Source organism: Triplophysa dalaica, chromosome 6, assembly GCF_015846415.1.
Source record: "Triplophysa dalaica isolate WHDGS20190420 chromosome 6, ASM1584641v1, whole genome shotgun sequence".
NCBI lineage: Eukaryota > Metazoa > Chordata > Actinopteri > Cypriniformes > Nemacheilidae > Triplophysa > Triplophysa dalaica.
Genome location: NC_079547.1, coordinates 19,621,059 through 19,648,383, shown reverse-complemented (window position 1 = coordinate 19,648,383; position 27,325 = coordinate 19,621,059). Strand labels below are relative to the sequence as shown.

At 37.4% G+C, this 27,325-nt stretch overlaps 1 protein-coding gene across 15 annotated transcripts in view; it reads right to left on the bottom strand.

Moving 5' to 3' along the window:
- cadpsb (Ca2+-dependent activator protein for secretion b) overlaps positions 1-27,325 on the bottom strand; it is a 72,552-nt gene that overhangs the window by 40,396 nt on the left and 4,831 nt on the right. For all 15 annotated transcript variants that reach the window (XM_056750849.1, XM_056750850.1, XM_056750851.1 and 12 more), the window contains exons 2-4: positions 13,604-13,717; positions 9,646-9,978; positions 457-537 (exon numbers count right to left, since the gene is read on the bottom strand). In XM_056750849.1, the coding sequence (XP_056606827.1) occupies positions 457-537; positions 9,646-9,978; positions 13,604-13,717 (528 nt within the window). The remainder of the gene's footprint in view (positions 1-456; positions 538-9,645; positions 9,979-13,603; positions 13,718-27,325) is intronic.

Genomic DNA, 27,325 nt, shown 5'->3' with positions numbered 1-27,325 from the left:
TTAAAACTGTTATTTGAACAATTGTGCTTTTGAAATGACTGTTTCGGATATTTCAGACCTCCCGATCATCACATAAGACATTCGTATTAATGAATACTATAAATGGTCATGTAAAATTACTAGCGCTTAATAAATATTCATAAACTTTGCCATTTCGTAACGTCACAACCGGAACATCTGTGAAGACCACCCACAGCCCAGCTGTCCCCTTCACTTTTAAAACAAAGTGACGGCCGTGGTTTGTTTGACAGGAATGTTGTTCCAGAACCAGCAAAAGATATTGATTTAGGACCACGTCCTATTTGGCAAAATCACATCCAGCCAGTCTGAATTATGAAGTAAATTTGGGTACTTAAACTGAATTGGCGGAGATGCAACAGAACTGTTGCCAGTTTTGTTTACAGCACCTCGAGTGCTTCTCTGTCTACGTGTGAGTGATCAAGTGATGAGACTTACCCGAGCAATCTGATCAGCCATCTGCAGACGCCCATCCAGTTCTCTCCTTATCTGAGCGGCTTGCTCGTCCAGATTATCCAACTGTGAGAACACAGATGCATTGCATTAGGTACCATCACACCTCAAGGCTTCATGCCTTTCTATACATCTTCAGAAGGCAGATGATCAATTCTGACTCCTGTAAAAGCATCCCCGCACCCCATGATTAAATTAACTGGGGTCACTGGGGTCACACTTTGAAGAGCTAAATGGTCACACAAATCCTGAATAGGGCTGAAAGGGTAAGCTCCTGTTCTTCATTATTGCAGGTAATTAAACTGTACCCCCTATTGTATTTTGGATACATTTCAATCTCATCAATCTGTCCAGAAATTAAACACATAGAGTGTGTGACTTTACTTTCATGAAAAAAACCCGCCTCCAGTTTTATTACTAAAATGCAATTCAAGTTATCGTAAAAATGCAATGATATATAATACTCATAATATAAAGTGATAAAAATATTATGAATGAATGAATTTTAAATAAAAAATAATTATGTATAAAATCAAAATACATTAAATATATATATATATATATATATATATATATATATTATAAATAAATAATATATTCACATACAAATATATAATAGAATATAAAAACTAAGAGTGCATTTGCAAAAACAGATAACTCCAAATAATATTAATCAAACTGCATTTGGGTTGTTTTGATTAAGTAATTACCACAAAAAATATATTTACCTAACACAATAAAACATAATAGCATAATTAAAACATAAAATGAGTTTTTGCAAATAATCTCTTCAAATAAAAACGAATATAAGAAAACTGGAAGAGGGAGTACAAATTAAACGGAAACTAGCTTTTTCATTTACACTTTATTCTCTTATTTATGTTTTTTTATGATTCACCTAAAAGAAAAGGTAGATCTTTTCTTCTTTGAAGATTCTGTAAACTACACATACCCATTAAAAAACTCATACATTCCCATCTGTAACCATTTTTTCCACTGCTCAAATATACAACGGCATCTCATACATACATATATGGCTATAAATTCAACAGTAAAGCATAAACTACATCAGCATGCCATGGACTCCGGGAAAGCTTGGAAACCCCTATGGAGAAGTAAATCTGATGTGTTGGAACAGAGATAATCTCTTCACCCCTGATAACTCTGTTGAGTGTGCGTGGGTGTGCGAGCGTGTCACTGCCTGTTAGTGTGTGTTATGACATACGAAGCGTCCCCATCACTTCCTGTCTATGTCACTCTCCTGCTCTGGTCCTGACAGAAACCAGGGGCGACAGCATCACGGCAACCCTTGCCATGGCGACAGTCATCACGGTGTGGGGAACCCTGTCACATGGGAGTCTTTGTCCCCTAGAGTCCTGTCTATCTTCTACTCCGCTCTCCAGGGGCTGTGTTCTAATTAAACATGGCTCAGCAAATAAAGGTGTGTGTGGCCGTAAGAATAGATCCAGCGAAATCATGCTATTGAGATAAGGAATAGAATTCACATTTAGACTATTATAAGGCACAACCCTCAGATCAACTAAAAGCTTTTGTTTAAATTATTGAGCATAACCCCTTTTTTAACATCTGTCACATTGAGTATTTCTCTTTAGCTCTCAAAGTTCACAAATAGGTCATTACTTAAAAGCTGGTCAGGAATCGGCTGCATGTACAGTATGCAAACTGAAGGTGAAAGAAGCAGGATTTATTCAGCAGGTTTTCGTTTTTCTTTTAGTACAAGGTAAACGTCTCTTTCATCAAAAGTCAGTTTAAATATTAAATGCCAAACAAAACATTGAGGCTAAGGTCTCTGGCTTTTTCTTTATAGAGGTCATCATTCGTGTATTTATTTATCTCTGTTTATTTAAGAGACGGACCAGCTGCAGCTCTAGTCTGGCATGACATGGACGCGCATTAAAACATGCAGTGCCTTCAGAAAAGTATTTACGGGTAATTGATTGAGTTTTATCAAAATGTATAGACGTTTTCATCTTACGCACATGCCCGCTCTGAAGTTAACTTCTGGTCTGAGTGTGGTTATAATATAGCTATTTATTTTATATTTAATCTATATAAATATTCATTTAAAAATACTTAATGTATTTTAATTGTATTAAATTACATAAAAAGTACTCAACAGTTATTGATTCTTTGTGGAGGTTTAGCGGTTACGTTTGGGTCACATAATGTTTGTTTATGGTGTTGCTGCCAACAGAGTCTTGATTTTGCAAGACTCAAACAAAACTGGTCCAGAAGAACTTCCTGTTTCAGTTTTTTAACACTTCACAAACATTTGAACAATATACAACTAACAGAACATTTATAACCAAATCAAAATGTTAAACTGATATTTTTAAGATTTAACTATACTAATAATAATGAAACCGGAAGTGTTTCTGGACCTGTGTTTACATCCTGTGAAGTGGTCTATAGAGTAAAAAACTGAAATCGTCATAAAGTCCCCAAACTACATAATTTTATATAAATAAAAAATACAAATAAAATGAGATAAAAATAATTACATTTTCACCAATTTTTCAACCTGTAAAAAACGAGCATGAAAAACATATACATTTGGAGCAATTATTATTGAAGGGATTTCCTCAAATGAACACCATATACTGTATGTGATAATATGTGAAAAATGTCAAACACAAAGTCTAAGTAATTCATTAGTTGGTGTGTTGTTTATCTGTGGAGAGCAGTAAACAAAATTATTCAGTCCTGCTCGAGACACTGAAATCAAATTCAAAGACTCCTAGTTAGAGTTTGAATCCTCCTAAATTATTTTCAATTCCAAACCTTCTGTCTCATGTCCAACATTAACTCATTTAGCACCGGCAAAAAATCGGTGATTTACACTTTGAGTGCAGTTAACCTGATGGAATGAGACACGGTCTCAATCCGAATGAGCTTCCGACAGCTGTTACCCTAGATTTCTCCTAACAGAGACACACTGCATCAATAATACATTCACACATTTAGATTTGCTGATGGCAGAAACTGTGCTCAGCCTCACTTCTCTCCTATCCCCCCTCTCAATGTTTTCTGCTGTCACCACTCTTGTTCACAGTGTTTCTCTCTCTCCATCACAACCCACCCGCCCCCCCCCATCTTGTTTTCTGTCTTCCTTAAAGGCTACTGTGTGCGTGTGGGAGACTGACATCTGTGATACCTTGTGAAGTAACAGGACAGATAGCACGAGAGTCGAGTGACTGCATCCTACAGTCTGACCTTCAGCTGTCCAGTGATATATTCAAACCCTGAACATCTTCCTCACTTTATTATTGATCTGCTGGCCAATCAGGCAGATAGGAAGTGACAGACATTGTGTGTGCGTGTGTGTATATATATAAGTGGGGTGAAAAAACTGAGAATCAATGATTCAGTGAATAACACCCGCTGAAAAAGAGACTTTTCCAAGTTTTCATTTAATCAGCATTTCTAGATGTATTGTGGCCATACCAGTCTAGTGTCTCTTGAATTTCAACAAAATCAAAGCTCAGGAGTGACATAAAGTCATCTAACAGCAATGTGAATGACTGACAGCATCACAAGACATGTGAAAACTGTGATAAAAATGATTACACAAAAAAAATATTTGTAACTTTTTCTAAATACATGTACAAATATTGCTGTTGTATTGCTTAAAAGCAAACATGAACTTGTTTTCATTGCAGTATTTGAGGTCTTAAAAAATTCAGAGCATCATTTATGTTATTTTGATCTGTTTCTCCAGTTTTCATTTTCTGAAAATAAATGGAAATAAAGACAATATTTTTATACGAAATTTATGAGAAATTGTTAATAGTTCACAGAATTAAAACAAAAATAATAATTTTCCACAAACACGTGACTTTAAATAGTACATTCAGAAAATAATTTTGAAATGGTCTCTTAATTTTTACCGCGACTGTATATACATACTAAAAATATACTATTATGAGAAACAAATGCATTGTTAGCGTGAATGTGTGAATGATAATTTGCAGACGCTTGTGTGTGTATGCGTGCCGTAACCCTGCTGGTTCATTCTGAGCTGTTGATTAGTGGAGCACATAATCAGCTCCTGTCACAGGCTGCATTGACCCAGCCACTCTCGACCTCTCTCTCTCTCTTTCTATTGAGAGTCTGCTACTGTTTCCTCTATGCAGTACACACATACACATTAAGGAACCGCTTCGGGTTGTTGGGTCAGCGGGGCTGCCTGGCTAGAATTTGTAACAAGTTTTTCAATTGTTTTTAAGGAGCTTTAAATACAAGCACTTTAAATGCAAATCAACTGGCATCACAAATAAAAGATGTTGAACTTTCACAGAGAGAGAAAGAGGTTGTCTTGCCTGTATTTCAAAAACACACTATAATTATACAGTCTCCCACACTAGGGATTTCCAACCAGGCCTGCCATAGAGGAAACTTAAACAAGTTTCAGTGGGTTTACATTTAATTCAAACCTACAGAGTAGAATTACAACATGTGTTATTGACTTACAAAAGTAAAATCCCCATATAATAAAAATTTGAGAGTTTTGGGTGTTAGTATGAATCTGTTAGCCTTAACCCTGATCGCACACATACAGTACATCTCAGGGACGTCTATTTAAAGTCTACACTTTTTTTGACGTTTGCTCATCTGCAATACGTCTCTGAGACGTTTCCTGCCACATTTCATATAGACATCTAGAAAATGTCTGTAAAACGTTTAGGATATAGAATCTATGTAAAACTGCATTTTTTCTACATTACGTAATGTTTATCAAATGTTTCTACAAAGCAGATTTTTCCAGATCTCCTTTAACAGACATCTTAAAGACGTACCAGTGCTATCTGGGTAAGGATATACAGTACAGTATATAAACTAGTCTCAAAATGGGTTTTTAAAAGAAATAAGCATTCAATCTCGTACTCTCTCATTTACATCAAGATGGATTAACGTTGAACATTTTTCTGACATCATTCTGGACTTGAGCTTCTCATCAAAATCTAGTCTGTGGGGTGAACTAAAAGCTATTGGCTATTTTTAGAGTTGAGAAGCCAATCAATATGTCCCGCCTTAACTTCCTGTTTCAGTGAAAATGAATCCGATGCATCAGACAGAGCTGCACATTTCATGCTTAGCTGCACATTCAATGCTGCGCAATGCTTGGTTATATTATGTCCAGTGTGCATAAGATAAAATAAATATTGCCCTAAACAACAAAGAATAGAGAAAACACGAGAGAATAAACAGGAAAGGCTATTGTATTGCTGGGGCTTGCCTGGTAATTTAATCAGCCGGCTCTTGAGAGGTGTGTGTCGCAGAAAGAATCTATTTGTGACTGCAGGGAAATGAGTGTGAATGGGCCGGTTTATGAGCTAGCACTAACTAGGCCTATAGTGCTCAGCATATTCGGTTTTCTATTATATCTGTGCGATTTAAGCTGATGATTTAGGCAGTAAAGATATATTTATTAGTGATCATTATAATATTCGCATAATTCAAAAACTATAAATCTTATATTTATATAATTTGATATTATAAGATACCAAAATGTAGTTTTCTGTCGCTATGACACCGACAAGCATTAAAATGCTGTGTTTGCAAACACCATTTGCTGAAACACTCATGCCCGCCATAGTTCATTAACCATTGTGTGGCAAAATAATCAGAGAGCAAAGCTAAATTCCTATTCATTCATCCTCCTTTGACAGGCATCTTTTAAAAGGTTTCTGTCCATTAATGCCGACAATGGCCGAATATTGCATCTGAATTTAAATGGCACACATGTGCAATGAAATATTCAGCGTAAATGTGCACGTGTCACAAGTCCTTGAACTACATGTACTCGAACCAGACGGAGTTAAACAGATCATAATTTATTTATGTTAATACAGTGTGCCAGACAATTTTGCCCATTAAGTTTGATTATGCTTTCATTAAATACACCACAGGTGGTGTATGAAACGTTCTTTTGACAGCAGAAGAGAAAACGCCTCCCACGCAAGGCCTTTCGCGACCCGCATGGCAAAGTCCTTCCTGAGGATGAACTGAATGAGCAAAAGATGCTTTCGGTTATCCTACAAAGGCACAATATACTTGGTTTGATGTGGAGTGGCCTCAGCTGTTGCACATTTTCACATGTTCATCTAAACAGCTAGGGATGCATAAACCTGTAATAATGGAGGCGGTGAGAGATATTGTTCTGTAACACACTTAAAGGGATAGTTCACCATAAAAGAAAGTCTGTCATTGATTACTCTCCCTCGAGCTGTTTCAAATCTTTATAAATGTTTTTGTTCTGATATACACAAAATATGGAAGAATGCTTGTAACCAAACAGTTCTTGGCCACCATTGACTATCATAGTAGGAGAATATATTCGTTCTGGTGAACACAAAAGAAGATATTTGAAAGAAAGTAGGAAAGCTAGCTCTTCTGGGGCACTAGTAATTTTTCCTACTATGGTACTCAATGGTCACTATGGTACAACTGTTTGGTTACAAGCATTCTTCCAAATAGGGGTGGGCGATCTAGAAAAAAAATTCAAATCACGATTTTTTCCAGATAGATCACGATTCACGATTTTATCGCGGTTCTTCTTCAAGTTGGTTTTAAGACTATTTTGCAAATTAAAGGGGCTTCAATACAGCCAAACTAAGTCCCCATATAAAAATATACTCTTTACCATTTATATTATGAAGAATATTTTAATCAAGTTAATATTTAATGCAAGTGCAAGACCATAAATCAGCTGTTAGCAAAAAACTTTACATTTTGAATTTGGTTTTTCATCTTGTTGCGGCACTCGGAGTAAAGCTGTTGAATGGACGTGGATTTCGTAACGTGGATCTACGACTTTGAGCAGTTTTTTAAAGCCCTCATTTTCCACAGTCTTTATGGGAATCCTGTCTTTGGCCAGGTAAAATGCGACCGCGTCAGTGACATCTTTCCAGCGCTTGTTCATTCTGTCATACGGATACGTGTTTTTTTTTTCTCAAATGGTTCTTTCGCTAAAGTCGTTGTTTAAGCCTTTTAGTTTCCGTATGCTTGGTTGTACCTGATTTACTCGCGTGGGATCCCTTTATAATTTGACTGTCGGCATACTCTTTCAGTCCCTTTTATTTTGAGGTGGTTAAAAAGGTTCGTTGTGTTGCCTTACGACGCTCGAATCTTATCATTGCCACATTTGCAAATAACTGTTGTTTGGGCCGTGTCAGTTGGGGAAAACCCAAACCATTTCATTATTACTGATGGAGAACTTTTTTTAGGGACCAAGTCCTCCGTTTTCCCCTCCATCTTCACTGACCGCGTCACTTAATCTTCCTGAATTCACAAGCAACGTATACGAGCTTGTTAACATGGCGCAATCTATCGCAAGTATGTTGACGAATTCTATAGAACAGCACTATATAGGACGATTTAACAATTTTCCCGAAAAAGTGGATCGTGCAGTCATTTTAATCGTTCGCGATCTAATATCGTCATATCGCACACCCCTACTTCCAAATATCTTTCTATGTGTTCATCAGAACCCAAAAATCTAAACAGATTTAAAACAACTTGAGGGTGAGTAAATGATAACAGAATTTTCATTTTTGGGTTAACTGTTCCTTTAAAGGCAGAGTAGATAATTTAGAAAATGCTAACGTTTGTCAGCTAGCAGTGCAATCCTACGATCCTGCCCTCTCGCGAATAACCATCCAAAGCCACGCCTCCTCCAAAACACATGAGAGCTCACAGACCAGAAGTTGTTGGATCAGTTCCAGTGAAGCCATGACGTATCATTGATGATCCAACGTTTTTTGATCCTACGCCTTTCACAGACGATATATAATAATAAAAATACCAATGTTTCGCTATACTTATTGATTGATATCAGGATGTTAAGAGACTTCCAACCAGCATGACAAAAATGTTACTGGACAGGATTGCCTACTTTGCCTTTAAGCGCTTTCGAGGTAAAAAGAGAATCAAATCAATATGACAAAACAAAATACTGACTTAAATACCTGGTGTTTTATTCAATAACATTTACAAGTCTCTCATTTCACAGGTCATTCACGTTTTTACTTGTTCAAACGCATAGGATGTGGTTTCCTCTTGTGTCCTTTATTAATAATTTTAACCCTGTTTATAAATCTCGTTTTAACTTTTATCCGTTTAGTACCTACAGTACCATCTGCGTTTGATAAACAAAAACCTGAACATGGCAGAAAATTAGAGGAAAACCTTGTTTGGTTCATATGGCAAATTCGTTTTATCTCGCTACCTCTACTTGTCAAATGGAAATGGTAAAAATGGCGGTTGTTGTGGGCTTTTTTGTCAGCAGATGCAGCAATTTTGCCCCTGCCAGCACTGTGATATTTTGACTCCACTGACATGGGCACCGTCAGCGTTGAGCAGATTTTTATGCTGAACTTCCTCTTTAGATTCTCATTCTGTTCCCATCATTCTGTCTGTCTGTCCATCATGATGACACTTTATCAGGTGATATGGACCTATTTACGATTTTCTCCCTGAAAGCATTTTTAGAAATGATATAGATCCCCTAAGTGCTTTCAACGAATGGCTATTCGTTCGCATTTACAAATGAAGGAGAATTAATTTGGACGAGAAAATAAACACAGTCTCTAAGTAAAAGCTTCGTGTAAACTTACATCCCATCTGAGCAATATAAGATCCATTAAGACCAAAATGGACTAACCCTGATTTTCTGTCACTTTAGCAGTGGTTTTGTTGGCTTTCTGAGCGACAACGTGGGGAGACTGAATGCTAATTCTCCACCCTGAAGTCTGAGCTTCCAGCAAAGCAAAAGTGGGTTAGTCATCTTCAAAGCACATTTGAGAGAGAGATTTAATGGCTGGCTGGTGTGATGGGAGGGGTGCTGCTCAGATGAGATCTCTCTCAGCACAGCTGAGGAAAAAACGGCTGAATTATGAAGACCATAAGATTGTGATGCTGGAACTTGTTAATGGTCGAGGTTTGAACTGAACTTTTGGTAAGGCTGTATGTACCCTTTGGGTTAAGACGTGTCATTTTTTTGGAGCCTAAAGACTTTCTCCTACTGCAGGTGAAAACTATAAAGAATTCATATGAAATGGTGTTGTGTATTTGGGGAGTTGGAATTCACTTTCGTTTTCCATTTTCATCATTACTTTTGTACCCCATTCCCTATGGTTACATTTTTTTCTGTACCTGACAGGCCTGGTACAGAAGCTGGTGCTCAAACTTCTTGATTCCGAGGATCTGCTGGAACATCTCGTAGAGCTGGTCTTTGCTTAGGATGAGCTCAGACGCAGCGCTGGCCGTCATGCGCTGCTGCGCCTTGCGTGGATCCTCGTCTCCGCGGTAGATGGTATCAAACTTAGCCATCCAGGAGCTCAGAACCGTCTCCTTGCTCAGACCATCGATCTCCGGCAGGCTACGAACTCGTTTCTCGATGTGGCGCTTGAACACCTCGCGGCAGTCCATGGCAGACAACCCTCCCGTCTGGACCATCTTAGCCACACGGTCGCTCTTTAGAAAAACCTGCGGATACATAATTAACGGCATTGATAAAAGCAGAAAAACAGTTCTGACCTTCAAAACGCTTCGCTTAGGTGACTTCAAAACATTTCTCATCTTGTTTTCAATCAGTCCAGTCTGCTGGAAGAAATTATGACTCGGTGGTTTTCTTTAATATTCTATGCCGTGATAGATTCAACATCATGTACAGTGATATACTGCAGTAATATAACCAACGGCATTAAACACGTGGACGGCAATGGCATCTGTAAAATTTTAGAGCTTTGAAATTATGGGATGAGTGTGGAGAGAAGTGTTATATTTGTACGTGCTCCTCCCTCTAAATTATTCAGTGCATCTTTGCTTATTCAAATTTGAGCAACATTTGTGATTTTTTTATGTTTTAGCCAAACTGAAATGGCTATTGAGAATAAAGCAAAACATCTGACTGCCATCCAACTGCCACCTCTCTGGTCCCACTTGCAGCATTTCACATCAACTTTTATAGAGTTGCAAGTAAAATGTGATTTATGCCGTTCCTCAACAATTGGAAGCTTGGCAGCTGCTCTTCTTTGTTCCTTGTAAAAGCCCGTCAATCCTTCTCAGTTCAAGAAGACAAATAGAACTCTAAATTGCTATCTGGTTCGAATCCAGGTTGCAATTCACCATGGACTTCTCTGCCTGTGGCCTGTTATGTCAAACTGATTTGTAAATTAACTGTTCTGCAAACAGACCCTGCAATGACTTCAGTCTGACGTTGAAACATTGTTAGATCTTGAGACACTGACAAGTAAAGACAGGAATGATTATATTCACTCTGATTTGTCATTTAAAGGTCCAATGTATGAAGTATAGGGACATCCAGTGATGAGGTTGAGAATTGCAACCGACAGCTCATTCCACCCCTCCCATTTGAAGCACTACGGTTGCTGACACAGGACTAAGATGTCGTCAGGTTTTCGCTTCTTTGCCGGAGAAGATAACATATTATGAAACACAATGCATAACGCTTCATTGTGTAAGGTTTAATTTAATAAACATAACTATGTCTTCAGAGGTGTATAAAGACCTTACGTAATGAAGCGTTATGTTTGCATTTCTATCAATGGATCCTCCAACAAATGACACATTGGACCTTAACTCTTTCACCGCCATAGACGAGTTATCTCGTCATTCGAAAAAAAACGGTTCCCCGCCAAAGACAAGTTTTTACGGCAATCAGTGTTTGTACTGTTATACATCAGGTGGCGCTATTACACACCTTTGGGAAAAAGTACAGAATCCCAGAACCTAGAACGTATATGTTTTAGCGGTTTTTAATGATTGTTCTGAGTGGAATCTGGGCAGAATATTTGACAAAAAACGTTAATTATCATCTACGGAGTGATAAAAAACGACCAAATGAAGATAGAAGAATACGGTTTCTTTTGATTAAAAGCTGAGACTTTGTTCTTCCATTTGACATATTGTTTGTCCATATATTCTTTACAGAAAATGTACTGTGAGCCATTAAAATTGGGTGAAAATGTTCATAAACACTGGCGTAGGCTGGCATTTTTTTTTTAAAAGGCTGGCGGGGAATGAGTTAAGAATCCAATGTCAAAGAAATAATGTTAAGCAGTTCACATGACAAATATCATATAATATTTCATAACTTACAGTTGACACTCTTACACACCACAGACAGCATCAATATGTATTTACTGCATGTGCATATCATGCATTTATAAAGTTCTCAGTTAGTGATTACATAAAAAAACTCTTGAAAACTTTAAACTGCCACAGGCACCAAGATAATAAATATTTACTCTAATGAAAATTAAACAAAGTGAATAAGGATTAAAGTTTGCTAATTGGCGGTAGCTCTCAGCTATTCAGCATCCCAAACACTAGCAACAGGATGCAATGTGGTGACCTTACCGCAATCCTCTAATCCATTAGCATAGCAATTTCTCCGCATAGCATGTGTAAACACTTGAATTTGAGATGTGTTTTTAGCTAAGGAGAGCCTTCCCTGAAGGGCTGTTTAAGCAACTCTATGGTAATTCACTTATACAAAGGCGTGCCATCATCTAAATGTTTCGTCTAATCGGCAATGCGGTAACTACATCTGGATACGTTTCATACACACTGTAGAATAATCAAACGCTTGCTTTGTAGTCGTCTGTTTTCGTTGGCCTGAGCTAATGGCCTGAAGGAGAGGTTAACGTTGTGCCTTGACCTCACATGGGCAGCAGAGAAACTACATTTGTGGTAATGAATTCAGTGAACGTAACACTCGAGGCCATGAGAAAATCACGGGAAAAAGTGTATTTCACCTTGACTCAGGTTCAGCCAGACTTCACTCTACTTCAGTTTCTTCACACAATAAAACACAATAAATTTTACTTTAACAATGCCACAACGTATTTACATATTTTATAGCTTAGAAAAAATGCCTAACATATGACAAAAAATTTGTGTTGAGACATCAAACCGGTTGTTTCTCACCAGTCATGACAGTCAGGGCCCAATTGATTGGCTTAAAAAAGAAACATCAGACGTACTTGAGGTTTGGTAAGACCGAATTTGCGGAAATGTCTTGGGGGACGGACGTCTCATATTTCAAATCATTCATCCTCGGGCTCAAGAAATCCCTAACAGCATCCAGCGACTCGTGGTAACATGTGTGTGTGTAAACTTGTCAATGTCTGGATCCCTGCTAAATATTTTGTATACCATAAAGTACATTTTTAGCAATTCCTTCTTTTCCAAATAGTGACTTATATCTGAGAGAAACGCCTTCTGAAATGAGAAAAAAAGTAGGGTGGGACTTGATTTCGTCCATGGAGAACTAATTGGATTGTTGAAAGTGCTGCGTTACTATCAGGAGTTTGCTTTCAGTTTGCTTTGTCCGTCATCGAAGCCCCACCCTCACACCATTACTCATGACCGAAAGTGTTGAGAGGTTGTTTCGAGGGAAGTTGATGTTAACATTTTGGATTAAAGTCCCCGTGAGCAAGAAGTTGCGATCGTTTTTACTTCCGTATTCTAAAACATTTCCGAGTGAAAAGAAGTTTCAAAGGAGAATATAGTGGGCGTGGCTTGCATTTTTTTGAATTGTCATTTTTAATATAACTGGGACTTTAAAGATTTTGAGGGCACGTACTTTAAAAACATGAAACGCACAGATGAGTCATTTATAAAAAACACTACAATATTCCGTAAAAAAAAAAAATCACTTTTAATTTCATGGTGACTAAATATACATTTCTGCACTAATCCCATTTAAAAGAATTAACAATGAACACACCAAATATTTATGTGTAAGTGATTTCGTATAAATCATACACTGAATTACACAAAAAATCATTTGACTATTACAAAAAAGCAAGTGTGAAGACTATCCCTAAACCTAACCATCATCGGGTTGAAAGTATAGTGTACGGTAACGTGTGAATAAGATTGCATTAATTCATGCAAATTACCCTAAAACGTCATTTTCCTCTTTTCAAACCAAACACCAAACTAAAATAGTCTAACAAGTCCTCACTTAAGTTTGAGGTCAAAACATTTAAAGTCCAGTAAACAGAGTAGCCTATAAGTGTTTACTTGAGCCAGACAAGAGTCAATTTCCTTCACCCATAATACAGTTACAATGATACTTCACCTCAAAGTAGCTCTGAACTGCGTTGATGAAGGCTTCATCCGCCACAATCTGTGTGTCTCCTTTGAGAAAAGACTCAAAGCGATCCTTAGTGGTCTGCAACTGCTGCTTGGTGATCTACAAGGAGAATAAAAAAGAAAACAATAGCACAATTCAGAAATTGATATCATCTGCACGCTGCACAATCCATTTTTTTTGTGAAGATAATACAGTTTTTGAAAGACAAATATTCAGCCAATGTATGATGATCTGTTACAGCAACAGTGCTGGTTATTCTTCAGATAGAAATGACAAAGAACAGTGGGGATCTTATCTTAGCCAGGGATGCCTAATGCTTCCTTGTTTTTCCCGAAACACATAAAGATACACAAAGACAGACAGTCTCTTCTCAAGTCTACACTTAAAAATACCATTTCTTCTTGAAGCAAAAAAAACCCACCCACCTTCTTCTTCCTCAATAACACATAACACACGTTCTCTTCATCCTCACAGCCAAATCTTTCTCGCACTCACTCTCTCGCTCAATTTCGCTCATTCCAATATCAACTCTCCCTCACTTTGTGTTAAACTGTATACATAAATCCTTGATATTTTTCAGATATGCTGTTTTTTCATGCATAATACATATTATTTCACCACCAGGCTGCTCCTCGCTCTCCCCCCTCTATCTCTCTCTCCCTCTGATTCATCATCATCTCTGAATGTCATCGGGACACAGGATGACTGAGTGATGAACAAGTAAGCAACAGAACGAGAGTGTTATGAAGGAGAAAAGAGATAAGCAAGCCAAACTGTATCCTCCACCTCCTCACATTAAGCACAAGAGCAAAACACTGACGTTTGTAGTACACTATAAAAAAAGTAGTGCTATATAGCACTAAAAGTGTTCTTGGTGACCGAGGTGATATATAGCACTGTTTCCGTATACAGAACCCGGTATGGTTCTTCAGCGGGTATATAGCACCTCAGTCATACCAAAGAACCATTGAAGCATCAAGATATGGTGCTATATAGCCCTAAAAGGGGTTTCCTATGATTACCACTGGATTCTATGTATCAAAGTTGTACCAACACAGGATCAAGCTAACGGGACAGAAGTTGACAAAAATCATCTTGACCATGCAACTGAAGTCTAAAAAATATTATTACCAGAACACTTTTATAAATGCATAAACAGAAAAAGAGTTACCTATCAACATATGAAACAAACACACTCAATGAGAAATGTAAAGCCATTAAGCGCATGAAGACATTAACAACATTTCAGCGCAATTAAAAAACAGCGCCTGTAATTCCCTACACAAAAACATTGTGCTCGGCACAAACCGTGTCGAATGTTTATTGTCATGTGAATCTGTAATGCAGTCGTATTGAGAAATATCAGATAGCTGGACGGCCCGACTGACCAATCACAATCAAGTATTTTAGAATATGTTTGTGTGTGTGCTTCACTGTATAAATTAGAATGGTAGATTTTCAACATAACTGTTACTTTCATATGTATTCCGTGTCGCTCTGTGGCCTTTCCCACTTACATAATAATATAATTGTAAGTCATATCAATATTTAATGCCCATTTATTTATTCATTCGATAAGTAGCAGAGTAAAACCGGGAAAATGTAGCCAATAATCAAACAGTCACTTCAAAATAAATCCATTCAGGGAGTCTGATCGGTAGTATGTTGGAGTTTTGTTATGTTGTAAATTCTGTATGCATCATTTCTGCAAAGAAAAGTTATGTATTTTTTACTAGCTTAGCTTACACCCCGGTTTTCTCTTTAAACATTTGCTCTGTCATGCATATGATTTACCAAGCATCTAAAAAAACATTAAGGTTAACAGCATGTTGTGTTTATGCTGAAAGCACCAGTGTGACAAAATCCAAAGGAAACAGGGTTTTCTGTGTGCGACTGTGTAGGAGGAAGGTGGAAAAGTACAAAGTAGCATGTGCCCGTGAGGCATCGCAGCACCATCTGTGAGTTCGGCTCTTTGCTACCCTGCTACTGTCCCCTCTTCTTCACACACACACACACCCGAACATACAGAACTCTTGACTTTGTCTGCTGTGTATACACAGAATACTATAACATTGAAGGACATCATGCATACCTCAATATTCTATTTCTTTACTACTCTAGAAGATTTATAGATTTTTTGTTATAACAACAGTTTTTTTCTTAAAAGCCATGAATCACCCAGCATATGATGTCTGGTGACACAATCATGTGTGTGATTGCAACATGTCACAAGTGTAGACACGTGTACATAATGTAAATCTTATTCATTATCTTATATCCTATTCAAATCTTATTCATCAGAAGTATGTCCCAAATAATAGTATGCTGAAATGAGTATTCTAAAAGTACCCGGATGGTCTGCTGAAAGTGTTGTTCCAGGGACACTCAAACGACTGATATTACCCACAACGCACCGTGAGGGGGTTTAGTCAAGCGTCACTGCATTTATAAAACTAAATAAGAGATGCCTGGCTGAGTAAATAAATGTAAGTATACAGTAAACATTACATACATTAATAAATAGTTACATACAAAGAAAATCTGCATTTTAATGTTCATGACAGTTGTCGATCACAATGTCATCTAGGCAACAATGACCTCGTCCATTTCAATCTAATCTCAAGGGAATTCGTAACAATTTTACGAGGTGGCTTTTTCATATAAATTTGTAAGCTGCGAATCGTGCGATTATCCAAAAAAAAGGAATTCCTAACCTCTTCTCTAACCCTACTGAAATGTACGAATGAGATCGTATGAATAAATACGAATTAGCTAAAATTAGCCATTTTGTAAAATAGTTACGTTTTTGCTGTGAGATTGTTTTGACCATTTTGCGTCAGTTAGCCTGTACAGAATATCTCTGTTTGAAACATGAAATCGCAGTTTAGCTCACATCCCTATTTTAATGCGCCTTGACATAAAATGATGTTAAACTGAAATTTCCATCAAAATTGTACCTGATAGGTCAACTTTAATATTTAATTTTTAAATTTAATTTAATATTTATAATTCTTAGCTTACTTTTTTATATAGTTGGTCATCCATCCATCCATCCATTTTCTACCGCTTATCCGAACTACTTCGGGTCACGGGGAGCCTGCGCCTATCTCAGGAGTCATCGGGCATCAAGGCAGGATACACCCTGGATGGAGTGCCAACCCATTATAGTTGGTCATTAGCAACTTTATTTTGAACCCTAATAAACTTGATTGTAGTTCTACGTCAAAACTACAAACAGCAGCATATCATTTCATAAAGGCTTTATGTGTTTTGGTGTCAGATTGGTGTAACACAATACAGAACATTGCTTTTCTTTGTATAATTTAATTAGGCTGTCCAAGCAGTCCTATAGTTCTCTCTATTGAGCACTTAGACGTACGACTGACCAATTTCCATCAGCAGTTTAATACAACCTCCACCCCCAACCACCCTATCGATTCCTTTCGGATTCCTCTTATCATGATTGCACTGTAACAGCCTGATTCATTCGTACACACATCAGAGAAGCCAAACACATATTTCAACCTTCGTACGTCAGGAGAACGCACACAAGCGTGTTTCTGTGCGCAGTTCGAGACGTAAGTTGTATCCTCCTATTCCCATATAATTAAGGAAAAACACCGAAATCAATTGATATTTAATCTTAAATTGGTTGGACATTTCTTGTTTTAATACATCGTTTAAAAAGCATCCTGGCAGTGAGAGAAATGTCTCCAGAATGCAGTTCTGCAGAATCAGTTAAAAGACATCAATAAAACCCCAAGACGGTTCGTCTGGGCTCTCATGTTGTCGACTTACATTGTCTTTTACAGTAGCTAATCAAACACGAGACATTTGAAATACAATCACAGAGTTTTTAGTTGAACCTCACCTGACGAAACCATAAATTCTCCTGCTATAACAACTTCATCGCCGCAGGCTGTATGTCATTTATAAGCCCTATACATATTATTTGGGTGAAAAACAAAAGTGTACGTTTTCTACTGTGTGAACGAAGAGCAGGTATACAGTGCGTGTTCGCGTGAACACTCAGGACCAGACTGCAAAGTCGTTAGTAATTATGATAATTGCATGAGTGCAGTACCTATTGCTGAGGGCCAGAGATGATGCATGAGAGATAGACAGAAAGAAGAGAGAGAGAGAGAGAGAGAGAGAGATCTATAAGGTTATTAAAAAATTATAAAGTTATTTTAAATTTTACTCCACTGAGGGAAAATGTATCCGATCAAATGCATCTTACTACTTTAAGATATAATAAAATCAAATTAAAGCTTATTTGATTTCAAGTCATCTAAACGTGTTGTTTTGGTATGCTTAAGGTTTTTCTACATGCATTGCCAAACAAGGGGTTGAGGAAAAAAAGACATGTTACATAACTGAATGGGGGAGATAAAATGGAGGTGCCAAATTTAGATCCAGACAGCTAAATGAAATAGAACAAGAGGCTGAATTTAAATGAAACACAAGAGCAGATACCTGTAAGTCGTGTAAGCCTGTGACTTTCATCAACTACATAATTACATACTGTCGATCTCACCCGCCGCATTTGATTTTGATAATTTATTTATAATTTATTTATTATTTATTATCCTTTACAGTGTAAGTTTTATGTTGGCCCAGAGCTCAGACATTGGCACGAAAATAGACAAACATGACAAAATTATTTGTTGGACAACCAATAAAGAGTGAAAGAAGACTGTTATGATGCACCAGATATTAAAGGTGACCTTGCGTTATGTAATGTTTCATAATATTTCTATACAATGGATGGCTATTAAATAATGAGGACAACAAGACATTTCATAGAAAACTATACTCCACATAAAACTAAATGAATAAATAAGAGGAAATAATACAATGCAGCATCAAAGTGATACTGCGTGTTCTACATGATCCCGGAGCCAGTCGCGCTTTTACGCCTCTCCCCTCCCTGCATTATGGCTTTTTTCTATGTTTAGCATGATGGTGAGAGCGCAGAGGAGCGAAGACCCATTTCACCGCTGCTGACGATAGCAGCTGGCTAGTTTTGGTGTGCTCTGAGCCACAAGGCAGAGAGACTAGTCCTCGCCGTACAGTCCCCATGAGCACGTTACAGCTAAAATGGATAACCATGCAACCACCATAATGGCCCAGGCTTGCATCTATTATCCTGTTTGAAGGGCATGCTGGGAGCTCCATTTTGGATTTCATTTTGAATTCATGTCCTTCAGCATAACAGCTTATTATATATTCACCTTAGTTAATGTGATTGAGTTAAGCATGTTTTATTCTAGAAAAGGAAAAATATTAAGATAAAGCATATAAAATTTGCAAAATACATTTCTTAAGAAAACATATAAATGCTTGTGAGTCTCCAAAAGAAGAGTTGTTTCTTAACATTGTCATGTCTTGTTTTTAGTCATGACCAGACATGTCCAATCACAATTTAGCATGCTTCAAAGTCATACAACAGACTAGCAAGCACTGTGACATATGATTTGCTACCTGCTAACTGCTAATTGGTTGCAAGACACAATGAAAGCCTATTGGCTGTTCGAAAAAAAGGACCCCACTATCTAACCCAAGTAATTTCATGGTTCATTAATTGGTTTAGACCAGTTTAACCCTTTTCATAAAAACAGAGTAAACCATTAAGAAAAATAATTTTTCTACACACTGAAATAAAATGTGACTCTCTTGTTTTCTAATGCAAATATCTAAAAAAATTAAATCAGGATGCATTTACTTACTTTACAAAATGTAAATTCTGACTAATTGATCAATTTCTATTATCAGTTACGCACCCTCAAGTTGTTTCAACACTGTATTTTGTTGTTCTGCTGAAAAAAAAAGAGAATATTTTTAACCCATTACCAGATTTTTTAAAGCTGTCACTTAATTTTGAGGATTTTGTTTTCATAAAACAAGATTTAGGGTGGTTTCACATTTAGTTCGAATGCCTGGTCCCTCCTCCCCCTCCTGGACTTCGTTCATATTATTTGATATTGGTCCGAAGCTCGGTTAATTTGCATCAGCAAGCCAGCAGCTGTTTACCCTGTCGCTTATAACAACGACGGGACTGTAGTACATAACCGCACTTTCATCTGTCATACGAATGTACTGCAAATGCTCTTAAAAACTCAAAAGAGATATACAGCTCTCTGCTTGGAGCACGTCAGTCAAAGTGGGTGCAACACACAAAAACACACATTTTTACCCAATAATATGTTATAAATAGCAATTGACTTCCACGATTTCGTGAGATTGCGTTCATAGGGCTCAACATAAAGAACTCCCCGATGGCCCGGGGCCAGCATGGGAGATTCTCGGGCCAGTTGAGAGAACTGAGCCTTGCCCGATCGGGCCAGTGCTGTATTGTAATGGAAAATTATAATTTGTACATTTTTGATACGTGTCCTTTTAAATATTCCCAAGAAGATGCAAAAGAGAACAAGATTCGGTTCTCACGTCCTGTTTGAGAAATGTGCGCTGCCGGAACGCCGCATCAGACAACGGGCAAAATACTGAATTGAATTCTCTTTCACGTCTTCTTACTCTTAATCAGACATATCGACACAAAATTATGCCAAAATGCCAATATTACCAATTATCATTGTAAAAAGTAATCAATTATGTCTTACGGGAACAAAACACATGTGGAAACAAAACAGGTTTGGTACATTAAATAAGAACGTGCATCTCTTAATTCATCGCCATAATTAATGTCTCAGTTTTATTCATCAAATAACAAAGAACGAAGACAAAAAACACATTAAATTATAACTTTAGTAAGGTTAAAATAATATTATATTTAATACAGTGAAGAATTTATAAAGTATAACTACTATTATAAAATCAACCTAAAACACCTGAAATGCACAGATTATTTGTATGTTTGCTTTATTACATTTATCTGTGCTATTGCAAATACTTTGATTACTTGATCTTATTTTATTACTTAGTGATTAGTTGTCTTCAACATTATTTGAAATTTTATAGTTAATAAAATGTTATAGTCTAATAGATTAATGGTGTCATACCCTTCTTTATTAAGATTACATAGGTAAATAATAAAAAACAAATAACTAGATATTATTGAATACTTTTTTGTGGTGGGGCCAATAAAAATTTGGCAGGGCCAGTAAAAATTGGGATCACCTGTCCGACTGGGCCAGTAGAAAAAATCCTTACCGTTGAGCCCTGGTTCATATTAATAGCATACCATATTGGAGTTCACATGAACCGCACCCCAGATCTCCCTTTTTAAGCGGACTTGGTACAGTTTCCGTGTGCGAACCAGGGTTCTGTAGACAGCATTCACATCATCCAAACAAACCAAACTTTGATGTTAATCTAACCCGGATGCTCACAAAATGTGCGATTGGGAAACCGCCCTTACAATAGTAATCGTGCAATTTGTCATTCTTAAGTAAAAGAATCCTAATTTAAGAATGTTGAGATATTTATACACGAAAACAAGGCAAAAATACTAAGAAAAACACATTATTTTGCAGAGCAGTATGTTAAAAGAAACGCAAAGGGATTACCTTGCATTTGCTTTAAGCCAAACCTTAATGCACAGCAAAATGCCTCTTAAATACATTCAATCCCTTCATGTCACCTGGTGTGTGTACACTACACGAGTCATGTCACATGTGCACATCATCTCGCACTCTGACGCTTCATTTGCATACTAACAGCCAATAATACTACATTATAAACTGATGAAGTATCTTTTAGGGTAAACAGGCGAGTAAAGTAATGTATCGTGAAAATATTTAATGGCAGAGCGTTGTATTCACATCCAAAAGACAGAGCTTACATCCAAGCACATGGAAAGAAAATATGATCAAAGTGAGCCAGGAAATAAAAGTGAAGAAAATAATGGGCGAAGCTAAAAGTATCGTGTGATGGAAAGATGGAGAGAGAGTGGCTGGAAACTTGGGCGCTCGTATGTGAGCTGAGAGGATCTGTGAATGTGTGTGAGAGACAAATCAAAAACGGGCGAGATAATAGGAGTGAGTGTCTCAGACTGTCTTTGAGAAAGAAAGAAAATGTGTGTGTGTGGTAGGTTGTGAAAGTACTTGCCTGAGACACCACTAATCCTAAAAATAAGAAACTGTGACATGAAGACATGTAAAATGGCTCCCTGTGAAGAATGAAAGATGTCTGAACCAATCAAATTTGGAATTCAAATCCGGATCAAAAATATAAGAAGTACTTACATTCATTTGCATGATTATTTAAAATTTACAAAATAAGGTATTTTGAAGAACCGCCGTTGTTTATTTACTAACATTCCTCAAATATCTTTTTGTGTATTCTGCAGAAGAAAGTAAGTCATACAGGTTTGAAATGGCAGGAGGGTGAGTAAATGACAGAATTTTAATTTTTATATACAGTATAGAATATGGGGACTGCAAGAGTATAAGATTCTCTTATTTTAATGTGTTCACAGCCCTTTAGGTAAAGAGAAGGTTTTGCTGTCCTGCCTAGAAATGGAGGAAGAGTAAGTGAGGGAAAGAACTGCTAGTGCTACTTAATGGATTATAGGATATGAAAAAAGCTGGGTGCATGGGGGTGTGTGGTTGCAATGTGAGGAGAAAAATGTCTCAGAGGCTTTAGAATAAGGGCCCAGTCAGCTCTCTAACAGAACAGTGTTATACTGCCACAACAACTAGTATCTACTGCTGTTCATCACAAGACTGTGACACCATCCTCCACCTCCACTCCTGCTAATACTGTTTCCCCTCATCCTACTCTCTTCATGTCTCTAGGTCAAAACACCCCGCAGGCTACTTGCTTATCCAAACTACTGTTCTGGAGCGAGGCTGGTGATAGACCAATACATTGCTAAGTCAAGTAATTGGCCGATATTTGGCCATTTTGAGGTTACTGGCATGAGCAAAGTGTTAGGTCTTAAAAACTGATAATAAAAATTTGTTTTCTTTTATGGATTATGGCAGATGCTTTCACTAATAAGTGTTTTTACACAGTGACATACAGTGCATTTAGGATTGGGACTCAAACCCATTACCTTGATGGCACAATGCTCGACCTGAAGCTTGAAAACGCAGAATATTTACCAAATATTGAGGAAAACGCATATAATCTAGTATTTAATGTGCATTCATTTATTTATTTGGAAAAATCCAGTGTAAACTGTGTTAATATGCAGTCTGTCCGTCATTAAACCCAGCAAAGTGATCAGGACCTCCTTGTGAAATGAGAACCCCTCAAGGGTTTTATTTTATGTTACGATCAGCTGACTGTACATTATCACCTACTTAGTATATATATCAGCAGAACATCAGACAGCAGCGCTTTAGAAAAGTGTTGGCATCAGCAATTGAGAAACTCATATTAGTTAACCGCTACTCAAGACATAAATGGATATTAATATCATTTAAATTTAAACATTAAACATTCAGTGACATTCGTAAAGTAGTTTTATTTCCAATTCCTAATGATTGCACCATTACAATACAATTTAGTCAACACAAGAAAACATTTAAATGCTTTCCTGTATCAGTTTGGTAACACCAAGGTCATGGGTTCAAAACTCAAGAAATGCAGACATATGCTGACAAACTAGCTCTGGATAAAAGTGTCTGGTACATAAATGCATTTTTTATATGGAGTCTGCTATTGATGTTTCATTGACGAGCACAATTATAACCATTTATATTCAACATATTCCTTTATACCTCAAAGCAAAGTTTGGTTGAGGGTTAATGTCTGAGCTGTGGTAACCAAAGAGGGTTATTATCATTTTTCCGGCTTATATAATTGAGTCGTCTATCTTCAAAGTGCCCAAATATGAGAGGCCAATTAGTGCTGAATAGCAACATAAATTAGACACAAGTTTTGCCTCTAACTGATCTTGGCCAGGACACCCTGTTTTCATGAATATTAGGGAGTCTCATTAAGAGTTTTTATTAGAAACGAGGCTAAAATGTAAATGCATATTCATAATGTTAAAATCATGCATTTAACAGCCTCCACATATTTCAAACCTGAAAATTACAATAAAGACAAACACACATGTAAACTTGACCTGTAATGTAAATGCACTTCATAATATTGAATCTTTGGGACTCTTATTTTGCTCGAATACTGATAGGACCCGAGCTGACAGCTAGTCTGTTATCTAAACACCCCAGTTCTCTCAGAACAACACTTCTTTAAATAGCCGTGAAAATAACACAAATTCAAACAACACACATCCCCATGGACCACAAAAACCAACAAAGATTTTTTCTACAAAAGCCGGCATTTTTTAATTTAAATTTTTAGTCTAACCATTGGGTTTTATTATTGGCATTTTATAAATGTAAACATGTTGTTCCAACCAAATTAAAAACAGCCTGCAAAACAAGCTTCAATTAATGAATTAAGAAACATAAAACCTTCCCTTGTTTACATTCACACAGCTGTATGCACGGAAATAAACAGTGCAATGACCTCTGACAGCCGAGACTAATCTAAAAGAAAAAACCTCATCCATCTCTATATTCCATCTCCATCTACCCATCCATTCGCTAATCAATACATCTGTCTGTCTGTCCTAAAATATTGCTCCCAAATCTACATTTAGAGCTTCAGGAGAGGCTAAATTTGTTCCCTAGTTGGGTCATAAGTTAATTAAAGGATCCCTTAAAATAGCCACCATTTATTCTGCTATTTAATAATTCACACACAAAATGTGAAAGAGCTGCTATATAAAGCAAATTTAGGGACCTTCCAGCTGGATGTTTATTACTTCGGACAAAATGAATCTGCCCGTCTCTTCCGTTTCTCACCTGTCCTTTCTCTCGGTGTGCCTAATGAACCGATAAATTCCATCCCTCTTACCCTATTATATTAATAAGGTAATTTCAGAATCTCCAAATCTCTTCTGAGGAGATCCAGCACCGGTCTTTCAATCAAACATCCTCTTATCTCCACGGGAACCTCTCCTAACTAACTCACACGTCTCTCATGGTCTTCTAATCTCCTTTATGACCTCCACTGCTTTTCTATAACAGTCTGTCATTGTTGTGTCCTTTCTGTTCACTTTACATCAGACCATATTCTTTCCTGCAGTATATTTTCTCTGTATCAATGCCCTGTGAAACTTAAGAATGTGATTTTTCATCCGAACATTGTGGAGCATAAGAATAAAAAGAAATGTATAATCATTTTTTGAATTTCAGTGAAAACATCTTAAACAACTTAAAGAGATATTTCACCCCAGAATGTAAATTCTGTCTCTCTATGGGCCCTATTTTAACAATCTAAGTGCATAGTCTTAAGCGCACAGCACAGGTGCACTCAGGGCGTGTCCGAATCCACTTTTGCTAGTTTAATGACGGGAAAACAGTCGGCGGGCCAGGGCGCATGGTGTTAATGGATTGTCCCGATTCTCTTAATGATTAATGGGTGTTTTGGGCATAATATGTAGTAGACCAATCAGTCTCATTCCATTCAAATTTCGCCATTTAAATAGCGAATCCACTATGGCACGAACACAACTGGCTCCGGGGAAGGGTAGATGAGACCCTAATTGGTGTGCATGTTTTGCCCAAAACAAACCCATGACTCATCTCGAGATAGGGACAACCCGTTAAGACCATGCGCCCGGTGCGCAGACCGTTTTTCCCGTCCTTAAACTAATAAAAAGTGGATTCGGACACGCCCTTTGTGCACTCGCGCCCTGCACTTTAGACCATGCCCTTCGATTTGTGAGGTTTGAGTTGGTCTATGGCGAAGTCTATTTTCAGTTCCTCAAAATAGCAAGGCACCAACAATGCGCCTGAAAACACCTCTTTTTTAGACCAGCACGTCCATGGGTGCACAAATGAGCGAAAATGCATTTGCTATTTAAACAACGTGGCGCAGGACAAGAAAATGAGAACTACGTCGGGCTGAAAATAGCAAAACACTTGCGCCGGGTGTACGATAGGGCCAATGTTGTTCCAAACCTGATTTAATTTCTTTGTTTCGTTGATCAAAAAGGGAGATATTTGGAAGAATGTTAGCATTTGACATTACCGGCGCATCATTTACTACATAGTAGGAAGAATAAAAAATATTTTTTGTTCTTGGGGGTGAGTAAATCATGACAGAATAAAATTTTTGGGTGAACTATGTCTTTAAAGGTTTTTTTAACAGGAAAAACAAGAGAAAAATACAATTAAGATTAATACCACACTTGAATGTACTTCATAATGTCACAAATCTGCCATCTGCAACAACACTAAGTCATTATTGAAGCCAATCAATCTGTTCCCATCTCAGGCAGATGTTTTTAAGGCATAGAGGTACAGCTTTAACTATATAGAGATTGAGGAAGGACTGCAATCTCCAAAACTATAGGCCAAAAAAATGTCTAACCACACACTTACGTATGTACTGTGTAACTGGTGCTACTGATCATGTTGCTATTTCACAACATACACAAAAAAAAACACAGTTTGAATAAGAATTTCAAATGACATGTATCTGGGCTTATTAAAGCAAACTCAATTTTACAACTATTTTTTTTAAAGCCAATCATAAACAAGACCAAATGCGACCTGTTATTTCCACAGTTTTCACTGCTCTGAAAATCCCATCTACATAATATTAAGATGGTTTACATCCGTACTACTTCAAAGCTCGTTTTATTCAGCAAGATGAGAAGTGGAGGATAAGACTTTATGAAATGTTCCATTTTGTAGAAGCTTCAAACGGACACAAATCAAACCAATGATTTATTGGTTTAGTCTTGTTTAATAACCTCCTGAGCTTTTTTTATAACAGTCTTCATGTCTTTCAAGATCTTAATTTCTCCTCTTATATGTTTCAAACTGTGTCACCCTCAGTCTTTCTGCATTAACAGTTGTTTCCCATTTCACAGACTGCCCTGCAATTAAACATATGTGTGCATGTGTGTGATTGTGGCTGATGTTTCACACACGCGCACAGCCGCACACAAGCGACATGCTGGTAGCGCTGCTCTGTAAAAGGCCTCAATTGGAAATCAGTGGAGAATGAAACTGAATTTGTGAGCCTGGCAACTCGATACAGGCACACTAACTTCATTCATCATACAAAGCTGCTCTGATTTGCCTTCATGTCAGAATCCTTCCTTTGAGAATAAAATCATGTGGCCAGCAGCCGTACCCGCTGGGGCCCTAAGACCATAAAGCAGACCTTTGGGGTCAGTCTTATTGGGTTTGATTGCGCTAAAGACTCCGATTGAACCCAAACCATCTTGTTCAATAAAAGAAAAAGTACATCAGTATCTGCTTTCTCACGTATCTTCTTATTTGGAACTGGCATTATTTCAATGTACATTACATACAGGCTCCCGTTTTAAGAAATTGCATAATTTCTAGATGCTGCATGTCATTATGACTGCACAGCTTCACTGAGACCAGCAATTTGCTCTGGGTAGCTGTTTGCGACGTAACAAAACACATTAGATGCACAGCACATACATCCCGGCATCTAAAATCTAGCCAAAAGCAAAAGCCTTGCAGGAAAGTAAATAGTCTAGCAGTGAGTGACAGTGCAATACCGCAGCCCCTTTGTGCTCTTTTCACAAGGTCAACAGCCTTTCTAAAGGTGCGGCGATGAGACCCGAACAATAGTCAAGCTTAGCCTGTCATCATGCGTTATCACATACGCACACTGTTACTGTGTCAACGAACCTCGATGCTGATGTGAAGCTTCAATACAGATGTTTATATCTTATTCTGAGCA